This window comes from Nuphar pumila, chromosome 16 (genome assembly GCF_984573655.1).
Source record: "Nuphar pumila chromosome 16, dmNupPumi1.hap1.1, whole genome shotgun sequence".
Classification (NCBI taxonomy): Eukaryota; Viridiplantae; Streptophyta; class Magnoliopsida; order Nymphaeales; family Nymphaeaceae; genus Nuphar; species Nuphar pumila.
The window spans coordinates 57,406,801-57,432,047 of NC_143264.1; the positions used below are offsets into that span (position 1 = coordinate 57,406,801).

The window sequence follows — 25,247 nt, forward strand, 5'->3', positions numbered from 1 at the left end:
TAGTGAAGAAGAAGATTTAGGCTGGATTCGCCAAAGAAGAAGAGTTTAGGTGTAAGCACACAAGGAGAGCTCTTTCCTTCAACCGTGGACAAAAATCTTCCTTTTGAGTACACATCCAATATGAGGGAGACTCAAAGGACCAATTTCAAAAATTTCTAAACACCTCTTTTATTTCACAGTTTTACATTTGCACTCAAAACTTCTTTAAAATTTCATCAGGCCTAAATCGTCGCTCACTTTTGAGCTATTTTATAATTTTAAAACTTAAAGGTAGATAGATTTGGGTTTTGGAATGGATATGAGGGTCTCATCTGATCCAAAAATCCAACAATACTTAGCCAGGACCGGGTTTGGATTCGATTTGTAGTCAAAATTGCTCAAAGACCTTGAATTGCCTTTAACTTCTTAATCTTTGCTCCGTTTTAGCTCAAATTTGAAATGTGGCTCCTTGAGACCTATAGTGACATAAACATGGATTTAAATCATGAAAACACAACTGAATGCATGTAATTAATGACTCGAATATGTTGTATTTCACACAATCAATTATCGATGGTGCATTTTTTTTGAAAAACATCGAACAACCACATTTTTGGCAATGGATGTGACTTTCCCTCTATCCACTTATGCACATTAAGTCATGCTTTCAAATTACCAAGATGACCTGGTTCATATTTCTTCATTGGTTTTTGTTGTTGTGGTTGAGAAATTTTAGATGATGTGGGTGTGGCCCCCTTCGACATTGTCTTCTTATTATTAGCCATATTATATTAATAAATAAATTCAAATTTTCCTACAATAACAATACAGAGAATATTGAACAAACATTGCAAAAAACAAACAACATATTTATGTTTCAAAAAGCATTTCAAAAGAAAAAAAAGGTGAACATTGTTTCATTCATTCAATTGTTAAACAAAACGAAACAATGTTTGATTTAGTCATTAATCAAAATGAAAACAATATTTGATTAAGTCGTTAAACAAAATGGAATAGTGTTTGATTCAGTCGTTAAACAAAAAGGCACACTGTGCTTACCGGAAAAGCACATTGTCAATGGTTCAATATTGATGAAATGCCTTTGATGAATAGTTACAGAAATATTTAACATAAATAGTTGTCAGAAGGGAAGCAAGTTGGGGACAAAGGATAAAAAAAATCCTAGATTATGCAAAAATAATCAAGTTGGGGACCACTACAGGTTTATATATGATTCAATACAATATTTAGCAACAAATAAGCAATAACACATATGTGTCATATTTTCACAAATAGTTAAGTATGATATTTGTGATATATGGCAATTCACAAATTTTGTTATGCTAGAATGTGTAGTATATGTGAATAAGTAAAATATTTATGAATTTAGTGGGGTTTCATAAGATGAAATAGTATTATAAATTTATGCAATATTGTGTCGTATATGCGAATAAGTAAGATATTTATGAATTTAGTGGTAAGTGCATTTTTACACATAAATTTTTATGATTTTAGAAAGTAAATGCGAAAAAATATGATATTTGTGAATTTAGTGGTAAGTGAAGTTTTGCACATATATTTTTGTGATTTCATGAAATATATGTGAAAGAGTATGATATTTGTTATTTTGGTGGTTTTACTTTCATCAAGATTTCACAAATAAATTTGTGCGAGTTTGTGAGGTCTAAATTTGCATAAAAAATATGGAATTCGGATTTAAGTGGATGTTGGACATATTCGATGGGCGATACAATTTTATCACAAAATTGCCTAAATTCACAGTTGTGAAGGATAAAAGTGTTACAATGATGTCGGATATTTGTGATTTTGGACATTGGGAGAATATAAAAAATTATAGGGTTTTTAGGGAATCACGTCAAATTACCCATACAGTATAATAAATTTCCATTTTGAAAATGCATTTTGATTTAGATTATTTTCTACAGGCATAAAGCTCATATACTAAATTAAGGCTAATGTTATTCTAAATACAATTCCAATTATCAAAACTACATTTTTATGGTTTACACCTAAAAGAAAAATTAGAGTGGAAGGCGTTAATGCTTCCTCTCCCCCCCCCCCAAAAAAAAAACAATAAATAAAAAAATCTAATATCAAAATAAAATGCTATATGCCAAATACCTTAAACAATCTAGATTGTTGCTAGCAATTCTAATAATTCAACAACAATTAAGATTGTTATTTAAGAGATCAATTATCGTCGAAGGCAATCTTACTCGAGGAAGAAAGGCATCCAATTTGCTAATCAAACACCTGCAAATTTAAAAAAGAAGGTGATCGAAATCCATTTTTAAAGTAAAATGACCAAATTCTTCTTCAACTTTTCACATGTAGTCAAGGGAACATGTGTTACAAACCCTTTCTTATTTTGGGTCTGACCAACTAGATTCGCCCCAGCTAGGACCCGTTCAGTTGGAGTCCCACTCATATGGGACTGCACAGAGAGAGTTTTCCTTTATCCCAATACTTCTATAGAAACTTGCCCAACCTGGAGTCTTACTCAGGTTGGGAGTGGTGGGAGGCATTGTAGAGTTCTCTCTAGCAAAGAAATTGTTTGTATTTTTACCATTTTGCCCTCTTATATTTCTATAAATAGTTGTATCTTGCGTAGTTTATTTTGAATGAAGTTTATTCAGAGATTTATCTAAGTTTCATTCTTGATTCTTGTTTTTGCTCTTTGAGGAAACATATTTCTCCATCACTTCTTTTCCATGTTTATCATCAACCTGAAAGGGAACACCTTTTCTCCCTGTCTTGCCATTGACCCCTATCCACCATACGCATCCTTATGCAGTCATCCAGAAGAGACATCTCTATCTCTCTTCCATCGCTACATGTCTCTCCCTTTTCTTTATCTATTTATATTTAAGACGTGCGTTCTTGTTTTCCTCTCGAGGCTATTTTGTATAATTCGTTCCTCCCTAGGGTCGGGTTCTAACAGTGGTATCACAGTATCTTTGTCTTGGGACCCTGAAGATACTTTCTCAATCAAAAGAACCTTCAACAACAAGGGCCAAATCCCTTTATATCTCTGCACGATAAATCTAGCCGCAACGAAAGGTGATTTGCATCAACTATAGTGATATATATCAACTGCGGTGATCTGCACCCTTATATCTCTCATCTTATCATTCTAAGGAGATCACATTAGCATTAGGTTATTCGATTCTCATTGATCATACATAATTTGTATTCATATTATATACACTTTATGTGCATAATTAATTGTGAAAAGAGATTAATAACCCTTCTTTATCGACTTTTGGTAGGGCATTATTTAGTTTTCAAAAAGAAAAACAGTACATAAAGTAAACTCACTCGAGTGGTTTTTGGAAATTTAATTGTTTTCTAACAACCTTTTTGAAAATAGTTTTTGAAAATGGGTGTCTTTTGAATTTATCAAAAAATTGGTAGAGTTTTTAGAAAATTTTCTTAAAACAACCACTAACCCTAATTTTTCCTTTAAATAAGAGAGATTTAGAGAAGTCTGACGTCTCCTCTTGGGATTCATGCCCACCCCTCAACTCCTTCTCTCCTCTCTCTCTCTCTCTCTCGTTCAGTCAGTTCTCCCCCTTTTCTTCTCCCTTATTTCTCCTCTTCATTACCCTGATCAACGTCGACTTCTTCTTCTCGACTCATTGAAGGGCAACATGGCACATGTGTGATCGCTTAGAATGATCACTCTTTTCTAACCCGTCCATCGAAAGCAACTTAAGGTGCTCTTCTTCTTCCTCTTCTCTTTATTTTTCTGCACATAGAATAGTTTTCGGTTATGAGTGCATATAGTGTTTTTTTGGTATTGCATCGTAGTTTGATAATATATTCTCATTTATTTTCTACATAGAGTTAGGTTTTGATTTTTTTAATACAAAAAAGGGGATCACTCAAGCAAGACTGATCTGATTATTTGATCCAGTCGACCATTCGATTGACTCAAATTTGACCAAAACAGACTATCGTAGGCCTAATCTGCCGAATCGTTGTGTAGCAGTATGCATATTCCCTATTTCTTTTGCACACACACACACACACACACACACACACACACATATATATATATATATATATATATATATATATATATATATATATATATATATATGCTGGCCACAACAGATTAGATCTGCTATTAAATTTGAGATTAGTGCATTCTTGGTTGATCCTGATCCGACCAGATCAGATCTGGTCAGACCCGACTATTGGCTAGGTCAACATTTCATTCTTAAATGCAACATGCAACCACGTTGAAGACCAGACTTGTTCTGGTCAAAAGTTTTAACTACAGCAAACCGGTCTGCAATCAGTCCAGATCAGCAACCACGTTGCTTACGTAGACTGATTAGTGATAAAAGAAAAATATATATTTTTTACACAGTCTGCACAAGTTTTTTTTTTTGTTTGAATTCAACAGATCTGAAGGCTAGTCTTACTTGAGATATTTTTTTAGATCTGCCATATCGACAGATATGATCTAAATTTTCTTTATCAAGCAAACTGATCTTCACATAATCGACTTTCAGTCTGCATCAACAAGCATGCAGATGCAGTTTGCATGAATAATTTTTTGGCCTCCTTGCAGTTGGGGCAAGTTTAATCTGGGATCAAATCAAGTTTTGTCTGACGATGAGTCTGCTGTTAGATCAAGTTGAGTAAACTTGGTTTAAGCACGTACGATAGGCTGCTAGTTATGCAAATCCCATTTGAATAAGCTCATCTGGAGTAAAAACTGGATAACAGTCAGTCTAAATTTTTGTTTACCTACTGAGCTGCGTTAAAAATCAAACTAGACCCACTTTGGTTGATCATGGTCTGTGCACAAGGCCTGAACATAATTGGTTGCCATTTGGATTTAAAACAAGAAGCCTAATAGATTTTGGTTTTCTGTTTGCAAATTAATTCCTCCTAGTTAATTTCTTTTCTTCTTTTTGTTTAAAGTAGTGTTTTATTGCATGTTAGTTTTGGATTTGATTTCTTTAGGGAGTAAATAGAATTAGATTCTTGCATCTTGATCGATTAATTGTTATTTCTTGCAAACTAATCTGAACTAGATTAGAGTCTAGTATTTTGTCTGTTTTGTTTCTTTTAAGTTGTGCAAGTGGGTTCATAGGTGTTTTAAGGAAGTGCCATTGTCAGGGTAGTGCCCTTGTGAAGCAAGAACGCTAGTCTGCGAAAGAAAAAAAACCCTACAAAATTTTTTTGGGCCTCTGGCCATTTAATTGGGTTGAAATAATTTTTAATTCTTGCTCAGTCTTTTGTAATAAGGGAAAACACTTTGTTTTTTTTAAGGCAATAAAGTTTGTTATTATGTAAAGTATGAAGGTTTTTAAACAAGTTTTATGTGTTCAACCCAGACTTCACCACTAGTGTGAATCAGAAATTTAAGATTTGATGCACGGTTTATATAAATGATTTTTACTAAAAAATATCTTTTAAAATACTTTCAAGAAAAGTTGCATCACTCATATTTCCAGATTATATTTTGAATCATTACAATCTGACCACTAGTGATACTGTGCAAAATTTATGTTTATTCTTGAGAAGGATCAATAGAGGCCTACATCCCAACCCAATTTTCAAAAATTCATTTTGGCCCTATAATAGTCTCAAAGCACCTGAACAAATCACCATAGTTAGCCCTACCTATCCTAGACTAAATCTAATTTATAGATAAAAAAATTAGAGATTAATTTATATATATATATCATTATTTTACTAAAAATATCACATCCAACATTTAGATCCTGACAACCTAATATTTTTTAACTTCAAAAAACTCTCAGGTCAGATCCTAGATCTATAAATCTTTGAATTTTTACCTTAAGAATGTACATCTATTAGCTTTCAAACCCAATTTACAAAACCCAAAAATTTATCTTGATCACTAAGAGTTGATCCAATCTTTGAAATTTATTAGAACCCCAAAACCAACTGAACTTGTAACATTCTGACTTAACCGAGAAATAAATTAATTTCATCCTTAAAAAACCCTAAAAAATTCCCTAAAAATTATTTTTACAAACCTGATACTCCATATGAGATGACCAAACCCAGATCCCCCTTAAACCCTAGCCTACCCCTCTGTACCACCCGAACTTCGGATCAACAACACTTTTTCCTGCAGGCAGGCAACACTTAACTTATAGGGTGCAGTTAAAATGGATTCATTATGGTGCAAGATAGATGATGTCATGCAAGATTTGGCAAAGTGGTTGTGTGAATCCGTTTGGATCATTTATTTTATAGATCTTCTATCATTCTTTAAGGGATGATGTAAAGATTGTTAGAAAGTGGATCTAGTTTTCATGATGTGAATATTGCATCATTCTTCAAAGAAGACATAGTTGAAGCACAACCCCCAAATGTTTGTTGCGGGAGCACAAAAATGCAACAAGAGCTCGATTCTGTTGTGGGCAAAACAAGTGCTTATATAACCTTGTCGATTGTTTTCTCTACCGAGCATCCAGACCAATTACTGAAGGTCATCACCCATTCAATGTTCAACTCGTAAAAGCCCATCTTTGTTATTGTTCATGCCTAGTGTAACACCCCAAATTTTTATCTTAAAAATCATATAAATTTGTTAAATGGTTTTAAAAATCATAGAAAAAATTTGAAACTAGATAAAAGCTTTGGCATGTTAGAAATCCATCATATCATTCACATATAAATTTAAAATTCAATATCCATATTTAATAAAAGTTCATTACAAAATTTTAATTAATAATATCAGAGCCTTATTTAAAGTCCTTAAAACAAATATGAATGTTTACAATCCAAAACACTAGCAAAATGGAAAAAGATTTGGCTTGGTTCCCACCATAACCTACTGCCATCACATTGGTCCTTTATTTGCTACCTGCAAAAAAAAATTAGAATAGGGTTAAACTTAACAAGTTCTCAGTAGGAAAGCACTATTCAATACACATAAATTAAAACAAACATGCAAAAATATATTTCAACACTCACATATGTAGATATCAATCAACACTTTAAGATGCACACTATGCAATGCTTATACAATTTCCAATCATTCACCTTTGCATATTTTTTTCAATAAGAAGTAGTTACATATTCATAAATATTTAAACATGCATGAGCAGTTAAAAATGCATGCACTTACCATTGCAGAACGATCAACCATTTACGCATGAGTAACTTTATTATTTTTAATTAGATTTTTTTTTAAATAATGCATGCCATGTCTAACTAAATGCACAATCAATTTAGGTTTCAACTCTTAGCCCTGTGGATACTAATACAAAGAGTAACCTGGATCAAGGCCATGACACAAGCAGTATATTCATATAATTATGGCTTTGGCCTTGCCGAACACCATTCACCAGTCTTGGGTGAGGGGCGACCAAAGTGAGAGAAGCCCCCAACACCACCAACTCGCACTACAACAGAGCAGTAGATTAGCGACGACCACCTTTCGTCGCTAATCCGTCGCTAACCATGTTAGCGACGGATTAGCGACAACGCGGCGACAGTATGCTTACGTCGCGAATATTTCGACGCTAACTGGCGACGGAATTATTCCGTCGCCAAGTCCGTCGCTAATTGCGACGGAATAACGAGCGCTATATTCCGTCGCCAATCCGCCGGTACTAAACGGCGACCACGGCGTGGCGACGGATTTAATTCCGTCGCTAAGCCGTCGCTAGATTAATATGAATAGCGACGGAACCATCCGTCGCTAATCCGTCGCAAAAACGAAAAAAAATCAAAAAAAATTTATTTAAAAATTAATTACGGAGAACTGTACAATTTATATTTCCTGTACAATTTATATTTCCTGTAAATAAAAAACAAACCACACAAAAAAATTCATATAACAAGTATCTATAATAATTAATCGTTCCACCTTAAAACTAAAAAGTTTAATTATTTACAATTCAACAATTACAATTAGGAAAAATAAAAAAAATAGAACTTCTTCAACACAGTCCTCTAATCATCGCCAAGATTTTGTGCGTCTTCTTGTTCATTGTCTTTATCTGTCCCTTCAGCTCCACTACCCTGATTATCGCTAGCAGCCTACACAAGAAAAGAACAGTCAGTATTGATAAACAAAATATAATGAAATAAATTACACACTATATGTGATTCTATCATGTGCTCATGTGTGATCTAAGGCAATAAAAAAACTCTATATGTGATTCTATCATGCTCATATGTGTGCTAAGGCAGTCAAAAAATTGAATATGTGATTATAGCATGTTCATATGTGTTCTAAGGCATATAAAAAAACTCTATATGTGATTCTACCATGCTCAGATGTGCTTTAAGGCAAGCAAAAAACTATATATGTGATTCGATCATGCTCGTATGTGTGCTAAGGCAGTAAAAAAATTGAATATGTGAATATAGCATGCTCATATGTGCTCTAAGGCAGGCAAAGCCAAAAATTTTATATGTGATTCTATCATAAATGATATATAACATGTTCATATGTGTTCTAAGGCAGTTAAAAAACTCTATATGTTATTATAGCATGTTCATATGTGTGCTAAGGCAGTCAAAAAACAGAATATGTGATTATAATATGCTCATATGTGTTCTTAGGCAGTAAAAAAACTGAATATGTGATTATAGCATGCTTATGTGTTCTAATGCAATCAAAAAAACTTTATATGTGATTCTATCATGCTCATATGTGCTCTAAGACAGACAAAAAGTTAAATATATATATATATGTGATTCTATCATGCTCATATGTGTGCTAAGGCAGTAAAAAAATTGAATATGTGATTATAGCATGTTCATATGTGTTCTAAGGCATCTAGAAAAACTCTATATGTGATTCTACCATGCTCAGATGTGCTTTAAGATAGTCAAAAAAACTATATATGTGATTATACCTGAGAGGGACCTGGAATCGAAGATCCCCTATCCTGAACAGCGGCCTTGATCTCATTTCGGAGAAAGGGGGCGACGGTGTATTGGAAGTAGTTATTCAGTGATTCATTAATGATCTCGCGTACATCATCACCGGAAAGAATAGTCGGCTGCTTGGAGCTTATGTCGGCGCAAGAAGTTGGTGAGCCGTAACTGGAAGAACCAATAACTGGTGAAGTGTTCATATTACTCCCAAACCCGAACACGCGACCTTTTTTGGGTTCACCTGCTGCAGTCACCCATGCTGTAGGATCAAATGATGGATGCTGAGTAGCGTCTTCACCATATCGCTCTACCATTTGTTGCTCATATGCCTCCTACAAAATAATGTTTAAAGTATTCATTAATAATTAATGATAACATTATGATGACTTGCATATATATTGCAATGATTATTAATAGAATTAATACATACCGTTGTCGTTCTCGCCTTCTCTGATACGAAGACTCCCGTGGTCTTCCGTTTATGTGTTTCTACAAACACATCCTTATATGGTACACTGCCTCCTTTTTCTGCTTCCTGCGAAGTTAAATGACAAAAGATTTAGTACACAAATTTGCAACTATACTTATAAAATTAATATTATATATTGATGAGTTACCATTTTCTTTAGGTGGCTCCCAAATGTCTTAGATCCACCTGTGTGTAGATGGGCTTCGGGCATCTTCGATCGATTTTGTGAAGCCTTCGCAGAGCGATTTTTAAATGCATCTCCCGCCCACATATCGCACATTTCATCCCAGTAATCTCTCCTGATAGTAATAGGACCATGGCCCTTCCACAGTAATGGATCATCTACTACGCCAGATGCTTTTTTTGCTGCAGTCTTCATAGTGTGCAGCATGTCTGCAAATCGATTGGCAGCCACCTTCTGCCACACCTTCCTTGCATCATTTTCTTCCACCGTAGTTGCAAAGCGATTCGAAGCCTACAAATATTTTCAGAAAGTTAGTAGACATTGCTTAAATAAATTAAATATGAAACACATTAACTATGAGGAACAACTGTATACCATGAATGAGGACCACAATCTGTCTAATACCTCCTTTGGGTACTCTTTCCATTGAGCAACTGGTCCTGGTAGATGTTGAAGAAGTGAATTCCTAATCTCCCGTACTACTTCTTGTGGCTCAAACCTCGTGCTGCACATGAATTGTTACACAGTAAATATCAATATAAAATATTTAAAAGATATGCAATAATTGAAAACAAAATACTTACGGTCGATTATCGATATACACTATTCGAATGAGTCTTCTTGTGCCAGCCTGTGAAGACCCTGTTTCCTGTGTTGGCTGTTGACTTGTGCGATCAACTGGTGTAGGTGGGTCGTATACAGGCGCAACATCATCTGTAAAAAAATACACACCAAGTTCTCAGAATGTGCATTTGAACTAATCAAGCATCTAATTAGTTATATGATATACCTATCACAGGAGCCCGTGAAGATGAAGGTTGAGCCTGGCTACTACTGGATGAGCGACCACTATAACCTCCACGAACCATATTCTAACAAATAACATATGTCATACAATACATTCAAATAATTCACATCAAGTATTACAATGCATTCAAGTCATTCACATCAAGCATTGCAATGCATTCAAATAATTCAAATCATTGACATCAAGTATTGCACTAATTCAAATCATTCGTTAATTGCATAAATTATAATACATTCAGATAAATTACAATGCATTCGAATCATTCGTATCAAGTATTACAATACATTGAAATAAAATTTTTAATCATTCACACCAAGTATTGCAATACAACTCACATCAAGTATTACAATGCATTTAAATAGAGGTTTGTAGTATAAGATTTTTTTCACTAGCTTGAGAATTCTTCCTCGTCACTAGTTTGACTTTCTTCTTCTTCTTCTTCTTCTTCTTCTTCTTCTTCTTCTTCTTCTTCTTCTTCTTCTTCTTCATTGTTTGCCCATCCACTTGGTACATCATTTGGATCACATTCCTCTATGAATGTTTCATCAGCCAATGGAGATATGACATGCATATCATGCGCAACATCGTGACCATAAGCGAAGTCACAGACATCATCTGATTGATAGTAATCACTGTCTTCAGCTAACTCATCTTCTTGTAACTGATCATACTCGGGGTATAGTTTGGATTTCACCTTGCAAACTGCCCACCATTCATTTCTATCTGACTTTTTTATACTCGGATATGAAGTATAATAAACTTGTTGAGCTTGCGAGGCTAATATGAATGGTTCATATGTTCCAAACCTGGATTTATGATTCACCTCCACAATGCCTGAAGCTTTGTCGAGTCTTGTTGCAGTTGGATCAAACCAATGACACTTGAATACCGTAACCCTGTTATTCATGCCTAAGTAAGTCAACTCCATTATTTCCTCTATAACACCGTAGTAATCATGTTCATTTTCACCGTAGCTGCTACCCTTGACACACACGCCACTATTTATCGTTGATTTGTTTATACCGTAGTCTTTTGTATGGAATCGATAACCATTTACGATATACCCGTTGTAGCATTGCACAACTTTGGTCGGACCATTTTCTAAATCACATATTCCTTGATCTTTAACATCACCATGGCGAACCTACGCACAGACATAAACAATTATTGTGATCACGATCAATTAAGTAACTTAGTGTTGTTTATAAGTACAAAATTTATGTTAGCTTCTTTACCAACTATTTCAACCACTCCACAAACTTAGTTTCACGTTCTTTTTGTACTTCTGCATTAGTGAGATGTGAAACTTTGCTTTGCAACTCCAGATCAAATCGTCTGCAAACCACAAATACTTATATTACCGAGCCATGTATCCACATATAGAACATAAAAGGATTTATAATTGAGTTGCATATACATATACTTACTCGATGTATGGGTCGATCGCTGAACAATTAAAAAGAATATAGATGTGTGCTGCATCTTGCTCTCGATCTGTCAATAGCCTTGATCGGCAACTACCAAATGCATGCCCAAGTCGTTGAAATATCGACAGCTTGTCAGCTACAGTTACTTGTTCTCCATCATCGTTACGGGGCGGGCATGTGTAACGTGTTGAAATATGAGGTTCGAAGTACATAGATGAGAAATTTGAAATCTCTTCTAAAGTGTACGCCTCACAAATAGAGCCTTCTACTCTTGCTTTATTACGAACCTTTTTTTTTAGGTCGAACATGCATCTGACAAGAATATACATTTCAAATTTTAAATATCTGTCATTAAAGAGACAAATATAAAAAAACATATACCTTTCAAATGGGTACATCCATCGATATTGCACAGGGCCACCAACCCTTAGTTCATATGGCAGATGTATGATCAAATGTTCCATAACATCGAAAAATGCTGGCGTAAATATCTTTTCTAACAGACAAACAGTGGTGATGACAGAGTCCTCGAGATTCTTTACATCTGATACAATGACCTCCGATGCGCACAATGTTCTGAAAAATCCGCTCAACTCAGACAATACCCCCCATATAGGTTTGTCTAACATATCATGGAATGCTAGGGGTATCAATCGTTGCATAAAGATATGACAATCATGGCTCTTCAACCCATATAACTGTCCATCGTCAATCTTCACAGCCCGAGCAATGTTAGAGACATATCCATCTGGAAATCTCAGTTGTCTCAACCATTGACATACATGTTTTATTTGATCAGGTCCGAGCACGTACTTCGCCTTTGGTTTCAGTACTTTGCCATTATACTTTTTGAGTTCCAATTCTGGTCTTTTACATATTAATTTTAAATCCATACGGGCCTTCGGATTATCCTTCGTTTTTCCTTTAATATTCATTACTGTATTGAACACATTATCAAACACATTTTTCTCTACATGCATCACATCCAAATTATGTCGTATCAATAGGGTCGGCCAATACGGTAGTTCCCAAAAAATAGATTTTTTCGTCCAATTGTGTTCCTTCCCAAATCCACGGAAGGGTGTAGGACTGCGGGCATCTGTTAATACATCTGGAAAGTATCGCAATCTTCTTAAAATCTCTATGCCAGACAATCTTGAGGATGGACCTTCCATTTCAGTTGTGCCTGCTGTAAATGCATTCTTTTGACGTCGGAACGGATGATCGCTGGGTAGAAATCGACGATGGCAATCAAACCAGCAAGGCTTCCTTCCATGCCTCAATCTAAAAGCTTTGGAATCCTCCATGCAGTACGGACAAGCCAACCTCCCATGTGTGCTCCAACCAGATAACATACCATATGCAGGGAAGTCACTGATTGTCCATAGAACAGCGGCCTTCATGTTGAAATTTTGTTTTTTGTGGGCATCATACGTGGTAACACCGTCATCCCACAGTACTTTTAATTCATCAATCAATGGCCTTAGATATACATCAAGATTTTGGCCAGGTGAGGTCGGACCAGGGATCAACAGAGACAAGAAAAGATTTGGACGTTTCATACACAAGCTTGGTGGAAGGTTGTATGGAGTTACAAATACTGGCCAGCATGAGTATGGAGTTGATCTACCCCCAAATGGATTAAATCCATCTGTACATAGACCGAGTCTAACATTTCGCACTTCCATTGCGAAGTTCTGATGAGTACGATCAAAGTGCTTCCAAGCTTCAGCGTCAACAGGATGCGTGATCTTGTTTTCATCGTGTCGAACTTTATTTGCATGCCATCTCATGTGTTTAGCTGTCTTTGAAGACATATACAATCGCTGCAATCTAGGAGTGATAGGAAAGTAGCGGAGCGACTTGTATGAAACTTCCTTTGATCTCGTGCTACCATTGCCTCTTGTCTTTGGCTTGAACCGAGGATGCCCACATGACGGGCATGATATGTCATTTTCCTGCTCCTTGAAATACAACATGCAGTGATTTGGACAAGCATCAATCTTTTTGTAACCCATACCTAGAGCGTTGACCATAACTTTCGCACGATAGAAATTTTGTGGCAATTTCTCATCTTTAGGCAACATACTCTTCACAATCATGCACAAACGGTCAAAACATGATTGACTCAAATTATACTCGGACTTCAAATTCATTAGTTGAAGAACTGCAGACAAGATAGTGTGACTCTCACAACCGTTCCAAAGTGGCTCATCAGCATCTCTAAGTAAATCATAAAATCTACTAGCTGCATCGTTTGGTGATTCTTCATCTACGACAGTTCTTACATCACTAGAACTCATAGCAGAACCCAGTTCTGTTCCTGCAGCATCAAATATCAAATTCGTATATGGATTATCGTGCACCACATTCACCCGTGCATCAAAATCGTTTCTAAATTCTTCTCCATGAAACGTCCAGTTCTGATAATCACTCACAAAACCCTTCCTGTATAGGTGATGTCTAACGCCATGAGGTTCTACAAATCGATTATTCTTACAAATCTTGCAGGGACACCTAATCCGACCTGTGGGATCTACCGTACTGACACTTGCCGTTGCAAATTCAATAAAACTGTCGACACCATCCATATATTCATGCGATAACTCATTGTCTACTATCCTACGGTACATCCATTCACGGTTTGCAGTCATTCTGTCGTATGATGTTACGAATAGTATCCTAACCAGTTAAAAGAGAACCATCAGAATACTATGATGAAGAAAATATCAAATTTATCATGCAATATATGATGTCATACAATCACAAGAATTATGATGCATGCATTGATAACTTCATATTTTCATGTGCAAACTATTCATGACACGATACATTCATTTGAAGCATGCTTTCAGTATACAATTTCACATGGAAGACATAATCAAATTGAAAGTAACTACATGTAAGCATGGATACAATCACATCAAACATTGCAATACATCGAAATAATTCATATCAAACAAATATCAAACATGTACCTGCAGCAAACACACTTCAATATCCCACTAACTACTACCATGCATAGCATGGACTCCGTACTCCAAAAATAAGAACACTTCCATATTCATACATTAAAATCATGCTCAGCATGATCTCCGAACTCCAACAAAGTAGTCATAGATATCAACAACTAAGTGAGTGTGTGAACAATAAAGTGTTATATTCAATAAATTAAATAACATGTGATGCGCTTGCATCACTTACTCACCACGGGTATTTACCCGATTTGCATTGTTTTTGTCACTTACTTACCACGGGTGGCGGGGCACAAGCAAGTTCTGTTGAGAAATCTGCAAAAAAAAATGATGTTTTAAAATGAAGTCACCATGAAATTATTCGACCATATTAAATCATAAAACCTTAAAATACAAGAAAATAAATTATAAATAAACCAAAACATCATAAACTATAAGAAAAATAAACCATAAAATTAAATAAAAAAGCCACAATTTAAACCTTAATCAAACAAGGAAAAAACCTGCCAAAATCAAATACAAAAAAATCCTTCATCAAATTAACTAAAAAGTATTAATTAAAAAAATGTGATTTAAATCCCTAATTATAGAAAATAAAAATAAAAACTCTAAATAAATAAAAAAAACCTAATCAAATTAACTATAAAAGCCTTAATTAAAAAATTTTGATTTAAAGTCCTAACCAAATTAACTAAAAATCCTTAATTAAAAAAATTATGATTCAAATCCCTAATCATAGAAAATAAAAATAAAAGCTCTAATCAAATCCAAGAAAACCCTAATCAAATTAACTATAAAATGCCCTAATTTTTAAATTTTGATTCAAAGCCCTAATAAAACAAAATCAAATAAAAAACCCTAATTAAATTAACTACAAATAGCCTTAATTTAAGAAATTTGATTCAATTGCTTAATAAATGAAAATCAAAATAAAAAATCCTAATCAATGAAAATCAAAGAAAACTAAACAATAAAAATAAAATAAAAACCCTAATTTCTGAAAAAAGAAAAAAAAGAGCAAGAAACCAGGGGGTCGACCCCTGGCCGGACATCAAAAGGGGTTGACCCCCTGCCGGACAAGGCAGGGGGTTGACCCCTGGCCGGAGACGGCAAGGGGGTCGACCCCGGCCGGACAAGGCAGGGGGTTGACCCCCTGCCGGACATCAAAAGGGGTTGACCCCCTGCCGGGGTTGACCCCCTGCCGGACACGGCGGGGGGTCGACCCCCGGCCGGACATGGCGGGGGGTCGACCCCCCCCCCCCCCCCGGCCGGACACGGCAGGGGGTCGACCCCCTACCAGGGTTGACCCCCGGCCGGACACGGCAGAGGGTCGACCACCTACCGGGGTCGACCGCCTGGCAGAGTCGACCCCCTGCCGGAAAACGCAGGGGGTCGACCGCCTGGCAGAGTCGACCCCCTGCCGGAAAACGCAGGGGGTCGACCGCCTGGCAGAGTCGACCCCCTGCCGGAAAAAGCAGGGGGTCGACCTCCAATCCATTTACGTACCTGCGGTTGCTCCGGGCAGCGACGGCGGCAGCGGAAGGTTGACGGAAGGAAGAGGGCGGCAGGAGGGAGAGGGCGGCGGGCGGGAGCAGCGAAAGGAGAAAGGAAAAAGAGGGCTGGGATTAGGGGTAATGCGACATATAGCGACGGCTTAGCGACGGATTAATTCCGTCGCTAAGCCATCGTAATTCAAAAAACAAAAAAGGCGACAGAAAATATTTCGTCGCCTAGGCCGTCGCTATGTTGCGACGGAATCTTAGCCGTCGCAATTCCGTCGCTAACTGTCGTATTTATTGCGACAAAACATTCTCTCGCAAAATCCGTCGCTACTTAGCGACGGATTTTGCGAGGGAATGTTTTCTGTCGCTAGTTTCGTAAAATTCTACAAATATAGCGATGGATTCATTTCTCTCGTTAATCTGTCGCTAAGTAGCGACGATATAACTCCGTCGCTAAATTCCGTCGCTAATCAACTATTTTTTTGTAGTGTCGGTGCATCAGACTTTACTCAAGAGATTCTATCCTCCATGCTGCAGTCTAATGTGTAGGGTTTCCCTGTTTTCATGGATGAGGAAGAGCAAACTTCTGTACTAAAAAATAGTATTCGTGAAGCTAGAAGTACAACTTACCCCCTCATTGCAAGCATCAGTATTTAGTAGTACATGTTTAATCCTTTATAATTCATTTATTTTATGCAACACACAATTCAAATCAAATTAAAGGTCTCTTCAAGGCTCATGGATGCACATGTTTCAAATGCGAATCAATAATCATGCATCAATGGAATGGTATATATTTTTTACTTTAACATTCATTCATCCATATGTAGTGGTCATAAACAAATAAAGGCATCCATATTAAATTACATTCCATGTTCATTTTTTTTAGTTCAATAGCAAATGACTACAAAAGCCAAATATTATATAAGCACTTTATTCAGTTTATGCCCCTAATTGGACACTTAATCTCTGCATAAGAAATCACTTTAACAATACATATGCATTATCATTCATTTCAAGATCATCACATGTAAACACAGGCAAAGTATCACACATATCGATAACCCAATTCTTAGCATATTCGGGATCCATCAAACCCCTAAACTGTATGACTGTTACAAAACTATGTATAATTTTCAGAAAGAGCTGAGTTTATGATAGAATTTAGAAAATTTTGTCAGCTTTCCAATGCCATAAACCGTTCATAAAAATTCCTTTGTATGAGGGAATGATCGGTTTAGTATTTTCCTATACTTTTCTGTTTCGACTATCACTGTTATGTGCTCAGTCTGGGAACAAAGCCCAAAATTTTATAGATTGTGTGAAGTTTTGTTAGTTTTCCAACGCATCAAACTGTTGTTAAGACAAAGAAGCTGTACACGATAATTCAAGTACGATATTTTGATGACAAACAATTGGATTTCAAATATGACAATAAAAAAAGAAGAAAAGAATTGAAGAAGTTTATAAGTGAATTGATTGAAGATTTTGTGCAAGTGTAAATCTCTTTAAATTCTTAAATTTTTGTAAAAGCCTTGCTTTGATTGCATATCTCATTTGCATTACACCTAAAAATACTTAAGAAAACATTCCTAAAAAAAAACCTTTGCAAAAATTATTTTAGAAAGCCCTTTACCTATATTTTTAGTTTTATTAGTCGACCAATAAGTCTCATCAGTCAACCGATTTTCTAATGCCTGTTTTTCAAAACCAAATGTCTATTTTCTGATCAGTCGACTAATCTACTCTTAGTCGACTGACTCGAATGTCCAATTTCTGAAAAATTTAACAGAAGTCATTTGAAAGCTTTTTTTCAGTCTACTGATGATTTTCATCAGTCGACTAATTTTTTTTAGTCGACTAATTTTTTTTAGTCAACTAATTTTCAATATCCCAAATTCAAATCTTTTCGGCTAGACACAATAGTCGACTAATTTAACAATCAGTCTGCTAATATTTGATTTAAGTCGATTGATAACTTTTTTAGTCGACTAATATAACCATTTTTCTGAACTTTTCTGAAATCGCATTCTTTCATTTTTTCAAACATTTTGACTGTTCAAAACTATTTGTTTGACACCCCTTCATACCACCAACGTCTAAAATTCTTTAGATATATATAAGAGTGAGATCTACACTAAAAAAAATGAATTAAAACAATGAATTCTGTATTTTTTACTCCTAGTCTTTCAAACATTCATTTTCTCACTCACTAAGTCTTTTCACTCAAGTTCTTCACTCCAATTCTTTTTGTGAGTCAGTAAAATTATGACTTGAGTATTTTTAAAGCCTTAGAAGCCTCTGCAAATCTATTCCACTTCCTTTGCATTCATAAGAAAGGCTCATATGCTGATTGTAAATTGTTTATTTCCATTTTTCTATAAAAGAACAATCTCCTTGGTTTAAAGGAGAAGTTTGCTTTCAGCAGGGTTGTTGCTGAAAGTGAGACCGGTTTTGGTCTGTTTGATCTTATGGTGACATAAGTTTGGTAGTGAAAATTTCAAGCGGGTTTTGCTTGGTGACTGAATGTTGGTCTGAATGACCGAACCAGGATAAAATCTACGTGTTCTTTGTGCATGATTGCTTCGCAGAATTCAAATTCTTTCAAATTTCAAAGATGAAGTTTAAAAGCACTATTCACCCAATTCTAGTGTTGATTGCATCGATCCTACAATACTTTCAACCATTCATAGAAACATCTTCAAATGAGGCAGATACGAATGATTTATCAGTCAGATGTTAGGCCAAAAAAATGAAATAACAAGAAACAATCATTCGGGTGAGCAGAAATAGACCTCCGAATTGAATTTTTTTTATATAAATTCATAATAATAGTACCTCATACACCTTTTCAAAATTCTAAAATCATAACAATACCTATTTTTCACAGACAAATCTCATTTTCACAGCTGTTAAATTGGAAAATCTATGAGTCTTCTCAAAAACTATTTCCTTAGAAAAGTTTTTGGTAAATTTTCCTAGATCCATGCATAAATCTATAATTTTGTTCATAGCAACATAACATATTTTCAATTGACAGCATACAACATGGATAAGAGCATTACATCAAGCATTCTAACCAAATTTTATACTAAAACCTCGATTTCATATCTCCCTATTGCATTAAAAAAACCAATTTTGTTTGTGAGAAAAAACCATCCTACATAGTTGGCATACAATCATTGGCACTTCAATCAATAAAATATTTTTTGGGGACTGAACCGACCACTAGGAAATCTTATTAGTCTCTACTTAATTTGCATAATTTTGGATTCATGAAAGGTTTTCATTTGAAAACCGTTCACGCCTCAAATCTAGGCTAATCAGCTATGCCCGTATTCGAATACAATGCAATAACATATATATTATTAAGATTTGAGACCAAAGTCTTTTCTCACACATATATACATGCGTACACTTTTGATTCTGTATACACGCATATGTGTGTCACACTCCAATTTCAATTAAAGTTCATAAAACCGATTTAATTTAAATCAAATTTTTAGAGGATTTTCATTCCAAAAACCATCTCTACTCTAAATATGATAAATCTGATGTTGAATCCTCACATGAGAGGTTTGGTATGGGATATATCTATTTAGAATAAAAATAAATTCATGCATACGAGTTCCGATCTATGTGTAGAGAATGAACCCCCCTACCTTTTTCGAGAAAAATGCTTTCGCTTGTCAAATAAACCAGATTTCTCTACTCGAACCGCCTCCTCCACTTCATGTGGTGGCTTCAACCCGATGCTCAACCCCCCTTCAACGTGTGGTATAAACCTCTTTGTGGTATGAAAGAGAAAAATAACAAACAAAAGGAAGAAGTGGAAAAAGAAAGAAGAAGAAGAGGAAAATAGAGAAAAACCAGAGAGAATAAAATCTAAAAATGTCAAATAGGGAGAGGCATGAGCCCCTCCTCCCTTTTCATAAGTCCTAAGTTAGATCAAGGTGCTGCAGTAAATCTCAGCTCTTGAGCTAGATCCCTTCTTTCTTGTCTTCCCTTCTTCTAATTTTCCTACACATGTATTATATATATATATATATTCTACTTACTTAGCCTAAGTTAGGGGTCCATATGATGTACTAATATGTACATCGTATGATATTAGATCATATAAGGGGGTTTACAATGCTGGATGTCACCCCCTTATGTGACTTTCTTTCCTATTTTCAAAAGTAGTCAAACTTGCTTGCTTGGCAAGCAAGTTTGACTTGGTCTTTTTTTTTTCTTCCTCCTTTCCCTTCCACATTTTGTTTTTTTTTTCTTCTTAGCTATCCAGACCATCCCAAAACCTTCTAAGATAGGACGGCTCCCTCTTGGAAAGGGTCTCCACATGCTTTTGACAAGTTTTGACTTAGCCCTAAAAAGTTGATTTTTGGTAACTTTCAAAAAGCTTTGAAATTTAAAGTTTTAAATTAAATATTTTCTCAACTTAACCTTGAGGTGCCACATAGGGTGGGTCCCACAGGTGATGACCCATCTATGAACCTCTACTCTTTTATAAAATTTGATTAACTTCATTTTTTTTATTCCATAACTCCTTTATTTTATTAATTAATTTTATTTGATATTTTGGATTTCAATATTTCTGAAACTATATTTAAATTTTAAATAAAGTGCCTATGCATGTAATCCAAATTATTTCAAATTCACATTAATTTTTTTTAAATACTAATTTGTGATACTTGTCTAAATTTCTTTCTTAAAAATGTCATTTTTACAAAAATTAATTTCGAGAGTGATTTTCACTAAGGTGAGAGGGACACTTTATCATTTTGAATTTTTTTCTAAAATATAATCTATTTATTCCATAACTCTTATTATCATTATTTGATTATTGTTTATAAGAATTTTCATAAAAAATTATAGGTATTACACCTACCATCACTTGTAAGCAGGTTGTGATGGTTGTATCTCAGTGTTTTCATAAAACAACCACATAGCCAATATATCCCCATGTTGTGGTACTATCTTACGATCACACACTTCTACATTGCCATAATGCTCTCCAGCATGTGCGGCCTTGCATTGCCACTATGTCATGTGCTCATGCATCCCTTGTCCCTAATTCTAACACTACTATAGCAGTGGGTCATCACTGGAGCAAATCGCTGGTGAGGCTACAACAATCTGATACACACAATGTGTTCAAGATGACATTTGGCATCATTTACAGACAAATACTTGAGCACCATCTGAGTTACCACTTAGATGGTTGGCTCACGATGAAGGAGAAATATATAACTTTGGTGTTTGTTCCAAGAGGGGATGATGATTACAAAGATACTTGGGAAAAAGAGGAAGACCAACTAGCGGCTTAGTATCTAGAGATCTCGCCTTAAGGGGAAGACACATTTGAGAGGGGTGGTTTGTTATAGACCCTTTCCTGTTTCGGGTCCACCCAACCAGATCTGCCTCAACTAGGACCCACCCTGCAACACCTTAAAATTTTACCCAAAATTTTTGATAATTTTTTTTATTGAAATAGTAAGCACATCAAAAATAATTTAAATGAAATGACGAATGTCTTGGGTGAGTTATAGGTGTTAGCAACCAAACATGACATTGATTAAAATAAATAAAATCAGAGGTTCATCACATAAAGATTTAAAAGAGTTATTACAATAAATTTATTCAAATAAAATGGTAAAATGTTCAAATAAATAAACAATGGTCAGGATCCCTAGGGATTGTGTAAAGCAAGACCGCATTCACAACATCTCATAATGGCTCCTGCATAATCATTCCTGACCTATATATTTTTGGCAAAATGCCAGTCAGACTTCACAAGTCTTAGTAGAAAACATGTCTCAATATATGCAAACAACGTATCAAACATATAAGATCGTGCATCAAAAGGAATTAAATGCTAAACATTCATTAATATCAGAAATACAACATATTTCAAGGCATATCCCAAAACCAACCATAGTGAATTTATATAATTCCATATATAAAATAAATTGTATTTAAAAATATAAAGTTATACAATTCTTATTTATGTTCCACAATTAACCCCTATGGGTACGTGCAATTAGCTTATATTGAGACATATGAGGCCATCAAAGGGTTTATTATGCTTGAGTGCTTTAATACCTCAAATGACTATTTGAAGCGAATTCTTAAAGGGGTGGTGTAATGACTGAGAGAACTTCCCTAAAGGTTGAGATTCCAGGATTCATCTGACTTCTGCAGAAGTTGTAAGACCTACCTACCTAGGACAAAAGTGGTAGACCGAGTTTTCTAGCTCTCTAGGGCGAGGAACCATCAAGTCTTTGTCGCTTATAGCAAGTTTGGGCATACACTACCAACACACCAGAGTCTTTACCATCTACCCTTTTCAAGATAGCACCGGGTCCAGATGGGCATCAACCTTATCAATTTAATATTTATGACATTGTTGTACCTGCTTCATTAGGCAACCAAGGCTTTGAGAGCCCATGTACCATACCAGATTACACAATATACCCGCCTTCATGGAAAGAACACATACTACACCAGTGTGGTAGTCAAACATTATTTATTAGTACATTAAGATCACCCATCCAATGTACTTATAGTGTTGGAACATCAATGAGGCCCAAAATTGAGCCTTGGTACAAAATGAGCCGAGTCTTAATTTATGTTTGTGTTTATGCAATTATTCATTATTAATATCATGGGCATACGTAGAGTACCTCATTGGTCCAATTCGACCACATACCCAGCTCGTGGGCAAATACACAGATGTACTCAAGACACCAACACAACACAATACAATAGTGGCATGACACAAACAAAGTCTCAAGTGCTTGTGTGGCACTACAAAAGTTCTACTAAACCTGTTTTGCTCATTTTTGAGTTTTCAAACAATCATGAACCATACACATCACTACAACCATGAACTTTATTAGATACATGCATTTAATAACATGTAGTCCATATTCAGAACTATGGTCATGTCATTCATATGTGAAACATACATAATCTCATGCAAAACATAAATGCATACAACATATCATACATTTTTGCAAAGTTCAAGGAAGATACATAAATCTTTTCCTGCACAAGTGATAAAAAAATATAGCAACTTATGCAATGATACATTCATGTACACCAACTTACATAAAATACTGGTAAAGACCATAAAGAATTTTATTTTTACCACGTTTCTAAGATACCAATCATTTCAGACAAGTGTACAACTTAACACATCAAATAATGCATAATTGCAGGCATGCATTATATATATATGTTTTTCACTTATATTTATTTTTCAACACATATATCTATATCTTTCACACACACACATATATAATCTAAAGCTAGGCTGTATCTAGACTTGCAGCTTGCTGCAGTCGTCGGCGGTGCACCAAACTGGTCACCCCAATTTGAACGCATGTGGGCTGGTTCAGTTGAACCTAGCGTACTACACCTAAGCAGGTTGAGCAACTGCTGCCCATCATGCTCAACACAGGAGACAGGGTCTGCTGTGTTCAGCAGACACTCCTGTCCAGCTACAAGGTAGTAGCGGACTGGGGGTTGGCAAAACCCAGCCGATCTATATAAGTTTTTTTTAAACATGCTTGGCTACGCAAACATGATGTCAGTTGTAGTGACTAAACACCAGTAGGCTGGGGTCGTGTAGACCTTGTCCCCGTCCCTGCCCCAATCCACCGCCATCCCTAGGAGCAATCATCTTGATCACTACATCAATTAAATGATGTAGGAGCAAAACAAAAGACCTAGGTTCATAAAGGATCCAATTGGATCTATTTTGGTTATTTAATTTTCTTGTATTTATTTATTTTGGATCTTATTTTAGGATCTTATTTTGGATTTTATTTTATTTTGGATCTGTCTCAGTTTCATAATGTTTCTTGAGTTCTATTTGGGTTATGGTTTTAGATTGGATCTATCTTAGATCCATATTAAGATTAGGGTTCCTAGGGTTTTCCTCTTTTCATTATAAATATAGTTGAGGGCACAATTGGACAATAATGGAAGAATATCAAGCACATTTGGAGAGCCTTAGGGTGATAAATGAAAAACAAATGAGGTTCTTGATGGGATAAACGATCTCTTCATGAGCATGTAAGAAAGCCAGTCCCGAATCCTTATGCAGTTAATGAACACGAAACACGTGATGGGCAGCAGACTCATCGAAGTTGATGAAAGAATCTCAAGAAATCAAATTCAGTCGGCGAAACAAAGCGTAGCAACACCAAGTGAGGGAGGAGAAGATCTTGATCGGGGCACATCAAATACGCCGAGATCAAATGATGATCGGTTTGCGGTTAAGGTGCCCTTGATGGTCGGTACCACCCATCCACTTGATAAAAACCTGAGAGTGACATAGGCGTGTTCCAGCCAGGGGAGCATCCCTAACTCGAACAATTCTATTGGCGATGTGGCCGCACCCCAGATAGACCCCATTGGAGAAGCAATCAAGAGGATGTTGGAAGCCCTAACCCTCAGTTCTTCGTGAAGCACTCACCAACGACCTCAGTCGTTTCAGTAAGGTAACAACCTCAACGATCCTCCACTGCTCGCTGTGGGGTGTTGGGGCATGCCCTGGTTGCCAGAAACTTCGTCAGGAGCAGCCAGTGGTAGTGGCCAAACCACCACCGATTTTTATTTTCAATTCGTGGGTGGCGCAGTGGCTAGACCGCCAACCATCAGCTTGCCACCGGTGGGCCACCACCCATTGGCCAGTGATGGCTGGAGGGAGGCCCATCTGTTGGCTGCAGCACCTCTAGGGTCCTCAATGGCTCCAGCGATCGAGGAGGCCTGCGCAAACCCTAACATGGGTGGGAGGCTCCCACACAAGTCAGCGGGTGGGAGATTCCACCTGCTGAACCAGTGGGTCAAACCAGTTCTCCTGCCTGCCGGTACTATGGAGCAATTCTGGGGTTCCAAACCTGGTTTAAACATGTTTGGGCCTGATTTTGGCCTATTTTGAACCGTATGAGGCTGGGTCTGGTTCAGTTTTTCATCCGGATCCCAATGTTTTT

The 25,247-nt window shown here is 36.1% G+C and overlaps 1 protein-coding gene across 1 annotated transcript; it reads right to left on the bottom strand.

Annotated features, from left to right (window-relative positions):
• Positions 1–7,785: 7,785 nt before the first annotated feature.
• Positions 7,786–25,041, bottom strand: LOC149813266 (uncharacterized). The gene is made up of 4 exons (XM_089991093.1): positions 24,903–25,041; positions 24,731–24,807; positions 8,862–9,215; positions 7,786–8,037 (listed from the first exon to the last, which is right to left on the bottom strand). The coding sequence occupies exons 1-4, from the start codon at positions 25,039–25,041 to the stop codon at positions 7,951–7,953; spliced, it is 657 nt and encodes a 218-aa protein (XP_089847219.1). The 3' UTR covers positions 7,786–7,950.
• Positions 25,042–25,247: the final 206 nt, after the last annotated feature.